Source organism: Carya illinoinensis, chromosome 16 (assembly GCF_018687715.1).
Source record: "Carya illinoinensis cultivar Pawnee chromosome 16, C.illinoinensisPawnee_v1, whole genome shotgun sequence".
Lineage (NCBI taxonomy): Eukaryota > Viridiplantae > Streptophyta > Magnoliopsida > Fagales > Juglandaceae > Carya > Carya illinoinensis.
The window spans coordinates 24681573-24698992 of NC_056767.1; the positions used below are offsets into that span (position 1 = coordinate 24681573).

General features: G+C 36.4%; 2 protein-coding genes across 4 annotated transcripts; one reads left to right on the forward strand and one right to left on the reverse strand.

Annotated features, from left to right (window-relative positions):
* The first annotated feature begins 3357 nt into the window (after positions 1-3357).
* LOC122299163 (alpha-dioxygenase 2-like) lies at positions 3358-9893 on the forward strand. 3 transcript variants are annotated; one of them, XM_043109167.1, is made up of 10 exons: positions 3362-3586; positions 3704-3964; positions 5064-5213; positions 5567-5706; positions 6557-6761; positions 7155-7300; positions 7486-7713; positions 8760-8962; positions 9064-9307; positions 9542-9893. In XM_043109167.1, the coding sequence occupies exons 1-10, from the start codon at positions 3401-3403 to the stop codon at positions 9768-9770; spliced, it is 1992 nt and encodes a 663-aa protein (XP_042965101.1). In that variant the 5' UTR covers positions 3362-3400; the 3' UTR covers positions 9771-9893. The 3 variants fall into 3 exon arrangements, with proteins under 3 accessions (XP_042965102.1, XP_042965101.1, XP_042965100.1); XM_043109166.1 differs by having other exon boundaries at positions 3363-3586; positions 6548-6761; XM_043109168.1 differs by lacking the exon at positions 7486-7713 and having other exon boundaries at positions 3358-3586; positions 6548-6761.
* Positions 9894-10256: 363 nt separating this feature from the next.
* LOC122299164 (3-isopropylmalate dehydratase small subunit 1-like) lies at positions 10257-12951 on the reverse strand. The gene is made up of 2 exons (XM_043109169.1): positions 12067-12951; positions 10257-10532 (listed from the first exon to the last, which is right to left on the reverse strand). Exon 1 carries the CDS (start codon positions 12870-12872, stop codon positions 12096-12098), a length of 777 nt encoding a protein of 258 aa, XP_042965103.1. The 5' UTR covers positions 12873-12951; the 3' UTR covers positions 10257-10532; positions 12067-12095.
* Between the last annotated feature and the right edge of the window lie 4469 nt (positions 12952-17420).

A 17420-nucleotide genomic window follows, 5' to 3' on the forward strand; every position in this document is an offset into this window, starting at 1 on the left:
AGATAAGAAAAAATAAGGGTATGTGAATGCCAGCGACACTCCGATATAAAGGAGTTGGGGTTTAGATATCCTAGAGTTTCTGTCTAAAGTCTAGGTGATCTTTAAGTAAGAGAGATAAACATATAAGGTAGATCTTATAACATTAATGCCGTCGAGTCATTTTTTCAAACAACAATATTGCATGGTCAATAACGATGTGAAACTTATTTTATAATGTATTTATCTCTATCCAACTTTAACTTTAGAGTTCAGACACAATCAACCCTAAAAAATCCAAATTCAAAAAAGTAAATGAGTTAATTTTCTTCCTATGCAAATTAAGCAAATAACACATTATCTGGTTTGGAAGGAATACTGAGGTTGAGACATCCTGATCCTGGCATGGGCTAAAATGTCACTCAAGACACAAGAAACAAAAAGATAAACATATAAAATATCATATCATCTCATCATTATAACTTGAATTTATAAATTTTCACACAAAATATAATAAACTATTTAATTTTTTTATTTGTACTAGTGTGCACATCTGGTGTGCATGTTTGGTACATAGTCACCCTAGCATTGTCTAACAAATTATGCCATGTAGATAGTCTATGGTGTAAAAGCTTTTAAATATCACTACTCGATGATGAATATCCTCGAAGACATTTAGCGATTCATCGGTCTGATTCTATATTTGTTTTTGAAAATTTTATGGAATTTGTATATATACAATAGACTGAAGTGAATGAATAGAGGCAATGCTGAATATTAGACACATAATTCAAGTTCAATTTATTATTTGAGTTAAAACTAATGAATTTCAGTACATCATGTAACGTTCGGGTAAGGGTAACGAATTAAAGATCGATCTTGAATGAATTTTGGCATACAAAAACGGTATTTAATGAATATTATTGCATGCATGTAACCTTTCCTAAAGGTAAATACTATATTTAATGAAGAGAAATGTTTTCGTTATAAAGATTTCACAAAGGTAAATCCACATACTGAAGTGATTTGATATTATACGTTCAATTGTAAAAATAGATCTATATTATCATATGAAACGATATTAATTTCTGAGTTTACTTTGAATAACATTAAATTTGTTACCATTTTTTCTTAATTTTTTCCTTTACCTATGCTCATGATCTCTAGCTTTATGGTTTATTTTTATGCAAAGTAACCATGAATGTTGGAATGGGTGATGACGCCAATATTCTCCAATATTCTTTCTCTCAACTCTTTTATTTTGTTTTATCTCTTACCCTATTTCGTTGATTTTCACACAATATTTAATATATCATTTTTAAAATTTTTCTAGAAAGTTTTTTGACATTGAAAATTGTCAATTTTGAATGAGAACTTTAGAGAATAATAATATGTGCATTTGCTTAATTTCCTAAAATCCACAAAAATTAAAAGCATAAAAAGGAGATAGTTTCCACTTTTTATATTATCAAATTTTCTCTAAAAGCTTTATATTTAGATTTTGATATTATTTATTTCTTTATCAAAATCACTGCTATATGTGCATTTTCTGAATTTTCTGAATACAGTCATTTTTGCATATTGATTACAGACTCCATTATGATTAGTCAAAACATTTATTTTATATTAAAAAAAAGATATGATACAACTAATCATATTAATGGAGTGCACAATGAATATGCAAAAATGACTGCACATAGAATTTTTGTTTCTTTTATTTTTATCACTTCATGATACAAATCTTAAATAAACTTTATTCTTTATTCAATTTTTTTTTAAAAAAAAAATCCATTTTAATAACCCAATTCAATCCCCAAAAAACCAACTCCCAGGATTATTATCCCAAATATGTTCCAAAAAATGTGGTGAGAATATAAAATAAATGCATCTCTGGCGAGGACTTATAACACTAATTTTGACACCATATATACCAACCACAAGTCAAACGGACTACTAATAATACTCAAAATAGAGAGAGAACCTCCGGCTTCTCTTTAGAAACCTAGCCAAAGCAGAACCAGCGCTGCCGGGGGGGGGGGGGGGGGGGGGGGGGGGTGGGGGATGAGGCTTCGGCTTCATCCTCCCTTCCTTCCCTCCCTTCTCTTTCTTTTTCTTTCTTAGTAGCTGTTTTTGTAGGTTTGTTTTAGATTTGTTTTTGTTTTATCTCTAGTTTTGGTTTTTGGATAAGCTCTCGGTGAAGGTCTGAAGAGGGGAGCTGTATCGCCGTGGCTCTTACGCAAAGGCCTTGCCTCGGCTTACCCCAAAACCCTATCTCCGGTCGTTTATGGTGACGTGTTGTCGTTGAGCGGTGTGGAAGCGTGGGCTGACCTGACAGAGAGGATTCGGTGGCCAGAGGTTTGGCCTCGGGTCCATTGGGGTGAGGGGTCGGGCGGTGGCTCTTGAGGACGTTTCTGTCAGTTGCTCTGTTTTCGGGTTATAACAGGGACGGCATGTGCTGGCTGTGGAGTGCAGAGGGCCACTAGTGTGGCTGTTGGTGCTGCTGGAACGTGGGGAGATACAGCCGGGGCGTGACTGGGCATAAAGATCTTAGGTTGCGGCGTGGAGGTTGCAGCGTGGGCTGTTTTCAAAACCGGCTTTGATGAGAGCAGTGCAGGGCTGGGCAGGAGACGAGCGGGGGAAGATGCAGAGGCTGGGAGGGATGACGTTGGGCGGCGGCGGCATAGTGTTGAGATAAAACCCTAATGGGTTGGGCCCCCATGCACCTACAGGTTGGGCTTTAGCTCGGGCTGGGCTTTTTTGCTTTACAGCCCATTATCGGTTTTTTATATTTGTAGTTAGTCTGTTTTAGTTTATTAAATAATAAAAAAAAGACTAGTGTCCCACTCCTATTTTGAAGGAAGTTGGGTGTTTGTCCTACTCCTCTTTTGGAGGAAGGTAGATGTTAGTACTCTTCCTCTTAGGGAGGAGAGAGTGTGGTTGTACTCTTCCTCCTGGGGAGGATGGAGCGTGGTGTACCTCTCTTCTTCGAAAGAAAGGTTGTTTTAGCTCTGGTTTGACAGAGCGCCTTCTTTGTTGACTGCTGTCAGGAGAAAAGATGTAGAAGTTTAGACAATGTCCGTCACATAGAAATTTGTTGGCGGGGAAGCTCCTGAGCAGTTGCGTTAGTTGACTTATAGTTTGGTTTTTCTGTATTGATAAGTCACAGTTGTAATTTCGTTTATGAATGAATACAATGAAGCATATTTTCATAAAATATGTATATATATACCAACCACAAAAAATACATATGTATATATATATCCAATATAAAATCACTGAGCTTTTAATCAATGGAGGGGTGGGACCTCGATTTGTACACTTTTGTCTTCTGCTATCCAGAGAGTAGCTGGCTTGGCACCTTTACTTGCACCCCTCATGTGCAACGAGCAGCAACTTTATATATGAGATATCCCCTCTTCCTGATATGATCAATTATTGTCCTTTCAGACTGATCAGTTTAATTGATCTAAAATCTCAAAAAAAGCAGGAAACTCTCCCTTTCTTTCAGCATATTATGGAATTCTCTGATCTATTCTCTTCACCCTTCGTCCACCCACAACTTCAGCATCTCGTTGCCAAAATGACCCTCCTAGACTCTTTTTTGTTCTATGTCAGTACAAATATCTCTACCTCTATATATCTTTGATCACTCACTTATATATACGTAATATGAGATATTATACTCCTTTTTATTAGTACTTTGATACATGGTTTTCTAAATTATAAGGTTGTGCATTTCGTGGACAAGCTGGGGATATGGCATAGACTTCCAGTACTTCTTGGAGTTGCTTATTTAGGGATCAGAAGACACTTGCACCAGCATTATAATATGTTGCATGTCGGAGGAATCAATGGCCAGGCGTATGATGCCGATGAATTCGCCTATCGGACAGCGGACGGAACATGCAATCACCCTAGTGATGACAAAGTGGGTAGCCAAGGAACCTTTTTTGGTCGGAACATGCCTCCATCAACTTCACGATATGGGGTAAGTCATGTGTTACACATCCTAATTAATTAACTAACCACCTTTTTGTGATGTTAGAATTGGGGTCTGTCTTGCTTGAAAGTAATTGGTAGTAATTCTACAAGACGGGAACCTAAAACTTCTGGTTTTGCCAAGCAAACAGAGATTACTTTGTTCCTAATTCACTTCAGGAATAAATCATGATACAAGTCCCTTCCCTATCCCATATTCTCTGTCTAAGACCCAGAAACCCCAGAATTCTTCCCAAACTGATCTTAACATGCTACTCCATCAATAAAAAACTGTGTCGTATTTCTATCTTCCTCAATTCACGAGGGTTTAAGCGGGAGGGAGATAAACACAGCCAGGTGTGGTTAAATTTTTATTCGAATTAAGAACTTTTTTTGGTTCTTCAGATCACAAGCTAATTGAATTTGGCATCTTAATCTACCTACTTCTGTTAATAATCCTGCCATTCCATTGTGAAGAACTGCTCATTAATTGATGGCATCTTTTAAAGGGATTCTCTATCAACACGCCTAGCTAGACTCCCCATTCCCACTAAATATATCATTCCATTTGTAACCCTTGTTGGCACCTTCAAGCAACTAATATTTGAGTAAAAAGTGATAATGTGCAGCAGATGACCTGTTTATTAATGATTTTGATAGCACAATATGCCGTTGATGAGGGCCATCCCCCTCCTAAATGAAAGGTGCTAAAAAAGGGACAACAAATACAGATAAATTACACACGTGTGGGTGAGTATACGTGTATATACACACACACATATATTGATATTTTTTAGTGAGTTGGCATCCCCAGCCTCTGAAGTACAATTTTACAAAGTAAATTTGATAATTTACATGCTCAATTATGATGTAATTGATGTATATTTCTGAAAAAATAATAACTGAATATGGATATTTTTTATAAATATTATAATTTGGATGACAAAGTTTTGGAAACAATGATACTGGAACGTCAAATTTTACTTTCCCTATTAATGTTTCCTAAACAAATTGACAGTTCTATTTATTTATTTTAGCACAGATGGTATTCTTCTTCACTTGAAATTATACTGTATTGTAACCCATACTTCCTATCTATTTCTCTACAGCTGCTAGAGCCTCATCCAACAGTAGTAGCCACAAAGCTTTTGGCGAGGAAAGAATTCATCGACAATGGAGATCAATTTAACATGATAGCCTGCTCATGGATTCAGTTCATGATTCATGACTGGATTGATCATTTGGAGGACACTGAACAGGTTATTTCATTTTGACCCCAAATTATCTCATTCTATGCTTGCTTTCTAGCAAGTAAATTGCAACATATATAGTTATTTTTTTCGGAAAGCATATTGTGACATAATGATCTATTGATATCTAACCATATCGATATAAGACATATTATTCTTCATCTTCTTAACTATCATTTTTTCATCGACTCTTGATTTGGTATTAATTGATTGAACAGTTAGTTATTAATTTTTACTTATCAGTCAAACATTTGATACCACGGCATTGAGAGACCCATGTGGCTCAAACAAATGGCCTGCTTAGACACATATATTCATCAGTTAAGCAAGAGAAATTATTGTTCCATAATTCTTTTAAACAGGTGGAAATCAGTGCTCTTGATCAAGAGATTTCAAGTAGTGAGTGCCCCTTGAATTCATTCAAATTTTTTAAGACCAAAAAAATACCCACAGGCTCGCCTCATCCAAAGATTGGCTCTTTGAATACAAGGACTCCTTGGTGGTAAGTAATTTGTGGAAGTATTGCCTGTTAGTCTTATCAGTATATACACATTAAGAGTGATTGCTCAAATTTACAACTTAATTCAATAAGTTTGAATGAGTTTGCATTCGATCCTTTCTCTGCCTGCATGCAGAGAAAATGGAAGAAAATGAGAACAGCTTTTGAAAACCGATAACTGGGAATCCCACTTGAAAGAATGTAAGATCCAATGTTTTCTTTTCTTTCCTCCTTTTCCTCAGCAACCAAACAAAGCATTTGGGTGGAATTATCCATATGCAATTGACTGAAAATATTTGCCTTTAAATATTTATCAAAGAAAAAACTATATTTTTAGTTGATGACAGATAGAACTGCAAATGAAGCTGGTCTTTGTAAACAATGTCATATCATTTGTTCCAATTTACTCAATATTTTAATAAGCAGAATAAAAAACATAAAAGAGAAGAGGGAGGATTTCATGCACGTTAAGATATGCGGGAAACATGATGCAAAATTTACTTATTTCGAATAATTAAATGAGAATAAAATATGGAGTCAGGGCTCAAGTTTAGGATCTTTGTTTTGATACTAAGTTAAATCATTACTTTTCCTAAAAACTTGAACCTATGAAAAAAACTAGAACTAATTATTTCAATTATAATTTGGAACTCATCCTCTGTGGCAAGTTTCTAGTTGCTACTTGTGGGTGTAACCAAGAATGTGCAGTGAGGATATCAACTATAGATCAACTCTGTTTCCTACTTTGAATGTCAATACTTAGAACTCCTCTAGTTTGGCAGAAAACAAACCATTGCAAAATATATGCATTTTGAGAGAAGTGGAGTTCTTTTGACATGATTAGGGATGGCAGTGTGATTTATGGGAATAACAATGAGGGCATGAAAAGGGTGAGAACATTCAAAGATGGAAAGTTGAAGATCTCAGAAGATGGGCTTCTTCAGCATGATGAGAAAGGTATTCCTATCTCAGGCGATGTACGAAATTGCTGGGCTGGCTTTTCTCTTCTACAAGCCTTATTTGTCAAAGAACACAATGCTATATGTGATATGCTAAAAGTACGTATGCTAATTTGTTTCCAACTAATTTCTATGATCCTTTTTCCCCATGGTGAAAGTGGATACTTATGTACCTACTACTCAAACAGTTTCGACATCTAATTTTTACTAAGAGAAATGATGTTCTTCATCTTTGATTTTATCATTCTCAATCACACCAACTGATACGACACATTTAAAGAGCTTTTCAAAACATTTCTCTTTCAGTAATTGGTTTTACACCAACTTTTTTCAGAAAACTCACAACGATTGCTGCTCTTGAGATCAAAATGCCTTATATCTGTTGCATAATTTTTTTCATATGGAATCACCAATCTGATAATGTACGCACTTTCTAACATGGAATTATATATTGTTTAACTAATGATTTAGTTGATTGCTCTTTGCTTTTAGGTACATTATCCTGATCTGGTTGATGAGCAGCTGTATAGGAATGCCAGATTGGTGACCTCAGCTGTCATTGCTAAAATTCACACCATCGATTGGACTGTTGAACTCTTGAAAACGGATACTCTTCTGGCAGGGATGAGGATCAACTGGTAAGTATTAAAAATATATGGCTTTTATTTTATGTAAGTAATGGTAATCGCAGAGGTTTCTGCAAGTTGTGAGAAGAAAAAAGAAATCCAACTAATTTGAGAGTAATGTTTGGTGCAACTTTGGTGGCAATCGTTCCCAGTTTAGATTTGTTGGAAATCAAAACATGAAGCATGTTTCCTTGCAGGTATGGGCTTTTGGGGAAGAAGTTCAAGGATTTATTTGGACATATTCTGGGACCAATTCTGAGTGGATTAGTTGGTCTTAAGAAGCCGAGAGATCATGGTGTTCCCTATTCATTGACTGAAGAGTTTGTTAGCGTCTACAGAATGCATTCACTTCTTCCCGATAATTTTGTCCTCAGGGACATCACATCTTCAACTTCAGAGGACAAATGCCCTCCTGTACTAGAAGAGTACTTCCTCTTTTCTTTTCTCACATTGCAATTTCTTTTATACCTTTAACGGTTTTCTTGCATTTTTCTGTAGAGGAAAAGTTGAAAAAAACAAAAACTTTCAACCAATCAGTAGAATTATTATTCTGCAAAGACTGAAGATTTGAACCAACTCAAACATACACTCAAAAAACTAGATCATAGAGAGAGAGAGAGAGAGAGAGAGAGAGAGAGAGAGAGAGAGAGAGAGAGAGAAATCAACAACTCATCAATTAAATTGAAGATTCGAAACCCAAACCAACAATACACCTAAAAATTGAAAATTCAAAAGCCAAATTGAAACCAAAGCATCCCATAAATTGAAATCCAAATCAACCCAAAGCCCAAATGAAGAAAGAAGGAAACATACTTGTGCATGGCGGTGTGGTGCCACATTTAAAACCAGAAGCCACATAGAGAGATACTGTCATTTGGAGGAGGAGGAGGAGAAGAAGAAGAGCAGCACAAGGAAGGAAGAACTCAGACTCGGTGAAACTCAGTGCTGATTCAGGATTTTCAAATTAAAAGTTTTTTGATATATAAATATAAGACTAGGATATATTATATTAAATACAGGTGGGGGTATTAAAATTATTGGGGTGGATATAATCTACTCCCCTGCCCTCTTAAGGTAAATTGTTTAAGGCATGTGGTATTGGTATTTTATGTTAATACTGTCATTTAGGTTTTCTTAATGAGTAATGCTATCTTCTACACTTTTATCCTATCATATTGACGTGCCATTGTCCATTGATCCTTTAATTTTTCTTTAAAATATAGGAATTGATCTAATAGTTATAAGCAGTAGTGTCACATCAGCATAGTGAGATAGAAAGGGAATAAGGATATGGTATATAGCAAATCTTTTTCCTAATCATTTAAATGGAAAAAGGATTAGAATTATTTTTTTGTTTCTTTTTTAAAATGAAAACACTAGGGAGAAAAAGGAAGGCAGTTCTGTGACACTTAATGAATGTTGCCAGGCCAGAAACAGTACATGACTAAGTTGACTTGGTGTGATACTCCAGGGTGCCTATGAGGAAATTGGTGGGTAGTGAAGGAGAGAGAAGCCTATCAAGAATTGGAATGGAACAAATGTTGGTGTCAATGGGTCATCAGGCTTGTGGGGCAGTCACATTATGGAACTATCCATCATGGATGAGAAACCTAGTAGCCCATGATATTAATGGTGAAGATAGATTGGATCCAGTTGATATGGCAACTATGGAAAGTAATCCATCTCATGCCTCATTTTCTATACATAATTTTCATTTTCTTTAATATCCCAGGGTAGTCTGGATCTAACTTGATACATATTGCATGATGGATTAGTTTATAGAGATAGGGAGAGAGGAGTTGCTAGATACAATGAGTTCAGGAGGAACTTACTAATGATTCCTATTAGCAAGTGGGAAGATTTGACAGACGATGATGATGCTGTTGATGCACTCCGTGAGTTGTATGGAGATGATATGGAGAAGCTTGATCTGCTGGTTGGCTTGCATGCAGAGAAGAAGATCAAAGGATTTGCAATCAGCGAGACTGCTTTCTTCATCTTCCTGCTAATTGCTTCAAGGTATACTCAATCGAAAAACGTTAATCATTCTTTTAACCATCGTTCTTTCCTGACGTAGCATCAAATGATTGACACATAACTAAAAGATAGAAAGTAGTTTTTCATTAATTTTATGTTGTATTTGGAGTTGATAAGTAGCATTTCTCATACTCCATTTCTTGCTCGAACAAAATTAGACTTTGGATTTGTTGTTAGACACTTCATGCTTTTCTTGTGTACAATAATGTTGGATAGGAGGCTAGAAGCTGATCGCTTTTTCACAACCAATTTCAACTGCAAGACTTACACAGAGAAAGGCCTAGATTGGGTTAACAAGACTGAGACTTTGAAGGATGTGATCGATCGGCACTTCCCTGATATGACGAGAAAATTTATGAGGTGTTCCAGTGTATTCTCAGTGTGGAATTCAATGCCAACTCCGGCTAACTATTTACCCTTGTACTTACGATCGGCTTCAAAATGATGTTATATTTAGCATTTCCAATGTGCAGTGGTAATCTTGTTATACTTCCCTTGTATTAAAAAAGGAAAAAGGAAATATAGTAAAGAAGAATAGACCGTCAAGACTACGGCCTTTACCACCTGAGCAAACCTCTAAGCATTGGAAGGATAGGTTCGTGTCTCTCCATTATTCTTATGCGCTCGTATATTCGCGATTAAAATCCTCACAAACTTACATGAGTAGTCTCCAGTGCAACTATTAAGATTTACTAATAGTCCCGTTGATCCTCAAATTCCAAACATATATCTCATATTTTAAACAAATGGAGCTTGAAGCAATCAAGAGTTGATCGTAGTAGAGCCTTTCAACCTCCTTAGGGAATGGTGGTGAAGATGATGGCAGCTTCCATGTTTAGAAACGAAAATGGTATGTACTAAATTTCAAGAGAAACAGGATTCCATGTTGACATTTATGCAGGGGATTACTGAGCATTTAAGATAAGGAAACTAAAACAAAGATTCAAAGATTTTATGAGGATATATCAAAACTAAAACAGCAATATTCATTGAAGATAACATATATAGCACACTACACTATCAACTGCTGCAAGTCCGAGTGAAAACAAGTATAAAACATGAAGATACAGCTTGTTTCAGGACGAATGGTCCTTTATTACTGAGAGACTCCTAAGAACAAAGCAGCTCTACTGTCTGATTATCAGGAAGATAAGATCCGCAACATCATAGCCTTTGCTACAAGCAACATGCAATACATAGAAAGGCCCTGAAAACAAGAAACAAAGAATTGTTACTACATAAGTTTTTTTGGATCTATAGTTGAGTTTTATTACTATATAAATGAAATGCATAAGGATATATCATTATCCTTTTTCACATTTAATTCTAATAATCTGGGGTTCAATATACAGGCAATTCAATAGTGAGAATCTAAAATACAGCAGTCTGGATACATAAAGATCTCTCTTAAAAAAAACAGAATGATACTATGACAAACGAAATATAGTTCTATCACAGAAGCTACAGATCAACTTCATCTCTAAGCCAATTTTACGCGGAGAAATAATATTTATAGTTCTAGGGTGTGCAAGTTCTACACACTCCATTTGAGAAAAAGTAGGTAAATTTGGAACCCACATGAAAAAAATATATATATCATTTTTTTAATAGTGGACCTCACATTTTTTTTTAAAGGAATGTGTGAGACTTGCACACCCTAAGATTGTATATAGCATTACTCTTTCATAACCAAATCCAAGACCAACTCAGTTTATGAAAATTTCAACAAAAGAAATATCTCAATCGAGAAATTCTGAGCCAATAAATAATCAGCTCATATGGAAAGTAGTAAACTACAACATCCAATAAGATCCCACAGGTTCCTTGAATGCTAAACTGAACAATAGCACGAAAAATTCATTTGGCAATCACTTTAATTACATATTCTGCACTCTGAAAAGCATATCATTGGAATAAATCATCTCAAAGCTACCACCTACAATGGTTTTCAAGTATACTCCATATCTCATACTCCAAGCATTAAAAACCAAGCACAACAGTTTCCATGAAAAAAAGTATAACTGATCGTTTACATCCAAGCAAAGCAGGACATCCACTGGCTAAAAGCTGGAAGGGCACATAAAACATGGGGAAGAAAGATCTTGCCGAAAAAATGAGAGAACCAATGTGATATCTCATAATTTACACTCTTGCATCAACCGGAAGAGATGTGATCATAATAGCTTCTTTCAGTCCAAATAACCAACACATTAGCAGATAAACCACTCTCCAACCAAATTCTCATCAACTAGCCAAACAAAAATTGTATCATCGATCCTAACCGTACCACTGATAATATGCATCATATCAGAATAAAACGTACTAATGACTGAAATCCCACTGACTAGAAATTTATCAGAAGAATATTCAAATATAATAAGTCGTTGGATAGCTTCTAAACACAACAAAATCACACTCTAGGAAGTAATCATATCCAATCTCCTCCACCTTACAACATGAATTCATAAACTTTACATGTAGAAATCAGAAGCAAATGTAGCCTACCAAACAACTTAATGATTACGAGAAAATAAAAAAAAAAGGCAAACAGATGAGTACAAGAAACCCAAAAGGACAAATGATATCGATACCTAAAGCCACGCATCAATTCGATCCATTTGCATTTACACAATATCCCAATTAACAATCTACATAAAGAAAAAGAATGCCGCAAGCAAAAGGGCCTAAATTGTGCAACCTCAGTCCCAGCAAATATTATTCACATGAATAATGAATTTTACCTCTTGTGGAACTGTACTGTCGGGCCATTCTAAGCCGAAATGGTGGGAATCATTCCGGTCTTCCTGGCGTAATCGAATATGCCACCGGCTTCGATGACGGGGCCGGCGTCCCCAATCGGCTTCAATCTGTACTCCTTGCCGGTCGTGTGATTGATCAGACGACTCTCGCCGAGCTCAATAGTCACCGTGTCCCCGGTCTTACACTCCTCACAGATTCTCCCCTCGGATTCCAGAGGATACACCTCCCCCGTGGCCACCGAGTTCCTGAAGAAGATGCGCGCGTAGGATTCCGCCACCACAGCCGCGACCCCAGCAGCGCCAAGCGCCACGGGGGCATGCTCACGTGACGAGCCGCAGCCGAAGTTGTAGCCACCGATCACGATGGAGTATTTCGTCTTGGTCTCGTTGGGTTCCACGAAACGAGTGGTATAGGAGTCGGGAAGGCCGATGAGGGCGTAGGAACCGAGTTTTTCGTACTCTTCGGGCTTGGAGGGGACGAGGGTGAGGTACTCGGCGGGGATGATTTGGTCGGTGTCGATGTTGTCACCGACGACGTAGCATATGCCATGGAAACTGGTGGAGGTTGAGGATGACTTGTCGTCGTCGGCGGCGGCGGCGGATGCTCGAGGGGCGGCGAAGGAGAATGAGGAGCTTCGGGAACCAGCGGTGAGGGGTCTAAAGGGGTGAGATGGGGTTGTGGCGAGGAATTTGAGGAAGTGAGGTACAGTGGGAGAGAGAGATGATCTGGGAGAAACGGTGACTCTGGTGAAGGTAGGGTTTGAGGAGCAAGACAGGGAGGCCGCCATTTCTGTTCTGGTCAAAAGAACCAGCAGAGTCACGAACAGTAGGTTAGTGAAGTTTGCGATAGAATAACGTGTCACATGGACCAAACTGGTACTTGTGCTATTATGTACGAAATGTGCCACGTCATCATAAGAGATTTGAAACTAAAATTTATTTATTTTTATTTATTTTAAATAATGATAAAATAGTGTATTTTGGACAAAAAGTTTTATCATTATTTTATGAAAGCAACAACAACTTAAAACATGTTAAGAAAAAATTGTAAAATAATCTTTTCTCTTGCATTGCTCATTTTTTTACGAGTAAAATGCTCTATAGTTACATTTTTATTTACATAATCATATATATTATTGATATATTGAAAATTATAAAAAATTAAAATCTAAAAATTTGAAATTTAAATTAAAAAAATATCACACTAATGAAATAGGACTGCAGTAGATATATTCTTGTGCATAAAATTATATATATGTGCAGCACTGTTCTTTTTTCTAATCACCGTGAGTGTATATATATATATATATTTTTTTTTTTTAAGCTTTCATTTCATAATCATAATACAACAGTTTAATTATACCATAAAGGAGGGTCATTCCACTGGAAAGTCTATAACACATTGAAGGATCCAGTTTAGGAATATGCTTCCAAAGACTTACTTTTCCAACACCCCATTGTGTCAGTTGATGCGCACATCGATTATGAAATCAATCAATTTTTTTTGCAGTCTCCTGGTCAAAACCTTGTAACAATTTATAAATGTATCTAGTGGTTATCTGCATGGTCTAATCTGTTGCAGCTTTTGAGTTGTCGGTGGCCAATATTGCTTATGTTGAGTCACCTTTAATGATGCTTTTTTTTAGTCCTCTTTTTGCTCCTTTAGTTGCTACCATTAGTGCTGCTGATGCTTCTCCTACATTGGGATATGTATTATGGATGATATCTATATGTGCAAAGATTGGAATGCTCTTTTCAGATATGCACATAGTTGCTATCATACTCTCATTTTGTCTAACGGCTACATCGAAAGAGAGTGAGAAGATTCCTATAGGCGGTGGATGCCAAGGAGGATCCTATTGAGTTTCTATCATGCTCCAAGCTGTTAGGTGCTCATTGAATTTTTGTTTGACTGTTTTGACAAACCAGAGAATGGAAGGACATTGAACACTATGAGTAGTTTGGTTTCTAATAAACCAAATGTTGTCCATGGCAAGCATCGCAAAGATTTGGAATAGGTGAGAATCTTCTTGTAGTATTCCTAGTTTCCTTGGGGGATTAAGGATGATTGAGATCCAGTTATCAATGGAAAGATGAGCAAACGTTTTGATAATAATTGGCCATCTAGATTGTCTCCATAAGATTCGAGAGAAACAACAATTGAAAAAAGGGTGGGACATGTTCTCTTCTTTTGTATTGCACAAAGGACAAAGTGCTTGTTTTTCCTCCATAGGGATGGATCTTTTGATATTTGATTTGGTGGGAAGGATTTGATGCATGAATTTCCAAATGAAATGTTTTAAGCGATCTTGGATTTTAATTTTTCACAATTTTTTTCCAATTTTCATCAGGAATTTGTGATTGGTTAGGGCAGACAAGAGTAGAGTAGGTTAATTTAACTGAGAAATTTCCAAAAGAGTAATGGGTCTATTTGAGTTTGTTTTTGATGGAGGAATAGTTAAAGGTGAAAAAAGGGTTTTTTTTTTTAATTTACATTTACTGAGTCAGGGGTGAAGAGGGCCTGGAGTAAAAGAATATTATATCTTCTTGGTTCGTCTAAGGTTAATTCTGCCACTTTCATTTTAAGATCAATGTTTATGGTGGTTGGATTAGGAAGAGGTGTTAAAGTTGGCATATCAGGGATCCAAAGGTCAGACCACACTCTTGTTGTCTTTCCATTATTGATTTGGAAATAACGGCTATTCTTAACAAAGTCTCTTTGTTTAAGCAAGCATTTCTAAAACCAAGAGTCAGTAGGTTTGCTTCTGATTTCAGTGAAAGAGGAGGCTTTCAAGTATTTATTGGTCAGGAAATTTTTCCATTGTGAACTCATGTTAGTCAAAAGAGACCAGGCAAATTTTGATATGAGGGCTTTATTAAATATGAAAAACTTTTTGATGCCCATTCCTCCAAAAGACTTAGGCATACAAATCGAGCTCTAGGCCTTGGGAGTGAATTTGTAAGTGTTTGGATCATGACCCCACCAAAAGTTATGGCAAGAATTATCCATTTGTTTGGTTATTGTGGTAGGTATCCAAAGGGTGGACATGGTGTAGGAGGGGATGGCATTAACCACTGATCTGATGAGGGTTGTTCTATTGACTTGGGAGAGAATATTTGTTTTCCATTCTTGAATTCTTCTTTGAATTTTTTCTTTTATTTCTTGAAAGAGTTGTTTTTTTTTCTTCACCAAGATAAAGAGGAAGCCCAAGGTATCTCAGCTTAGAAGGAGAAGTTTTGTAGTTCAGGATCCATTTTATTTCTCAGAGAATTTGATTTAGAGGATTATTGCTAAAATGGATAAAGGATTTTCCATGATTGATTCTTTGGCCAGACCAAGCTGGGTACATGTCAAGACATTGAGTGAAAGCTTTTGCATTTTGAGGGGTTGCTTTACCAAAAAGGATAAGGTTATCAGCGCATAAGAGGTGAGAAATGGAAGAGCCCCTTTTGGAGTAACTAATACCTTTAATGTTACTGGTCATTTCTTCTCTAATGATTAGTCTTGACAGCACTTCACTTCCAAGAATAAAAAAGAAGGGACATAATGGGTCTCCTTGCCGAATATCTTGTGAAGGGCTAAGAAGATAGCCAGTTGCAAATCTATTAATGAGAATGGAGTAAGAGACTGTGGAAATACATTCTTTTATCCAGTTCACCCAAGTTTGGTTGAAACCAAAAATTTTGAAGATTGAAATGAGAAAAGACCATTCCATGTAATCGAAAGCTTTTTCCATATTCATCTTAATGGCCATCAAACATGTCTACCACTTTTTTTTTTTTTTTTTTTTTTTTTTTTTTTTTAAATTTAAGGTATGAAAAATTTCTTGGGCTATGATCGTGTTTTCATGAATGAGTCTTATTGGGACGAAAGTCGTTTGGAATGGAGATATGATTTTTGGCAAAATGATTTTGAGTCTATTTGCAATTATTTTGTAACAGACATTGGAAACGCTTATCGGTCGGAAGTGATGAGGAGCATTGTGACTATCATTTTTCGAGACAAGGGTTATATTTGTACGGTTCCATTCTTTGAGAAGCTTGCCTTGAGTGAAGAAGTTGTTAATCGCCGCTAGGATATCCTCTTTTATAACATCTCAGTAGAATTTATAAAAGAGGCTTGTAAATCCATTAGGGCTAGGAACTTTGGTGGGAGGTGTTCGACGTATAGCATTCAGAATCTCTTCTTCATTTGGGATTTGACAGAGAAATTGATTTTTCGAGTTTGTGATTTTTTGAGGAAAGAGGTTTTCAAGGTGTTCAGGAAATTTAGGATTTGAAGTTCGGAAAATGTTTTTGAAACGGTCCTGGAAAATTTGTTCAATGTTCGTTTGGCTCGAGGTCCATTGCTAAGGTCCTGTCTTGAGGCATTCAATTTTATTTTTTCTCCTTCTTATGGAGGTTGAAATATGGAAAAATTTTGTGCTGAGATTTATTGTTGTAAGCCAAGTGACCTTAGATTTTTTACACTAAAGGGATTCTTCTTTTCTCAAGAGCTCATTCAGGTTTTCTTTTAAATTCTCTTCTCTGATGATATTATTATGGGTCGGGGGTTGGCTTTGAATCATTGCAAGGGTGGTGTCGATTTTGTTGATCTCAGTTTGGATGTGGCCAAAGCAGGTTTTATTCCAATTTTTTAGAGCCAGTTTTGTTGCTTTCAACTTCTGTGTAAGGAAATAGGTTGGGGTGCCATTGACATTTAGATTCCAAACTCTTTTAACAATCTCAACACTTGAAGGGTCTCTTGTTCAAAATTCCTCAAATTTAAAAGACTTAGGGTGATTATGAAAGCTATAGGGGTTGAGGATCATGGGAGACTGATCAGAGACAAATCTTGTGAGAGGCATTTGGAAAAAGATTGCTCCATTGAAGGTTCATGATTCCTCTATCAAGCCTTTCACAAATGTTGTGGGATCCATGTCTATTATTCGACTAAGTAAATTTTGGACCCGAAAATCCTAAGTCTATCAAGCCATGTTTATCTATATAGAACTAGAGACCTGAATGATAGGATGTGTTTGCTACTGGTCTACCCCCTATTTTCTCAGCTTGATTGGGGACCGAATTGAAGTCTCTTATTGTTAAGATTGAACATAGGTAAGTTTCAATTATTGAATTGAGCTTTCCCATGAAGGAATTTTTTTTTGGTGTTGGATAGGGTAATAAACAAGATTTAACATCCAAGGATTATAGCAGGATCCGAATACACTAACATAGATAGTATATTATAGGAAATAAAAACAACATCAACATCTAGAACTTCACGCCATATAAATAAAAGACTTCCCCATTTCCCAAATGGGGGAAAATGTACATGCTGGGAAAAACCAAGCCTA

What these genes read in the sequence shown, in the direction of transcription:
- LOC122299163 (XM_043109166.1), top strand. Translation starts at nt 3,401, where the DNA reads ATGATCAATTATTGTCCTTTCAGACTGATCAGTTTAATTGATCTAAAA. An exon ending in ATTTGGAGGACACTGAACAG is followed by an intron (nt 5,214 to 5,566) that starts GTTATTTCATTT and finishes TCTTTTAAACAG; the next exon opens with GTGGAAATCAGTGCTCTTGA. An exon ending in TGCCCTCCTGTACTAGAAGA is followed by an intron (nt 7,714 to 8,759) that starts GTACTTCCTCTT and finishes GTGATACTCCAG; the next exon opens with GGTGCCTATGAGGAAATTGG.
- LOC122299164 (XM_043109169.1), bottom strand. Translation starts at nt 12,872, where the DNA reads ATGGCGGCCTCCCTGTCTTGCTCCTCAAACCCTACCTTCACCAGAGTC.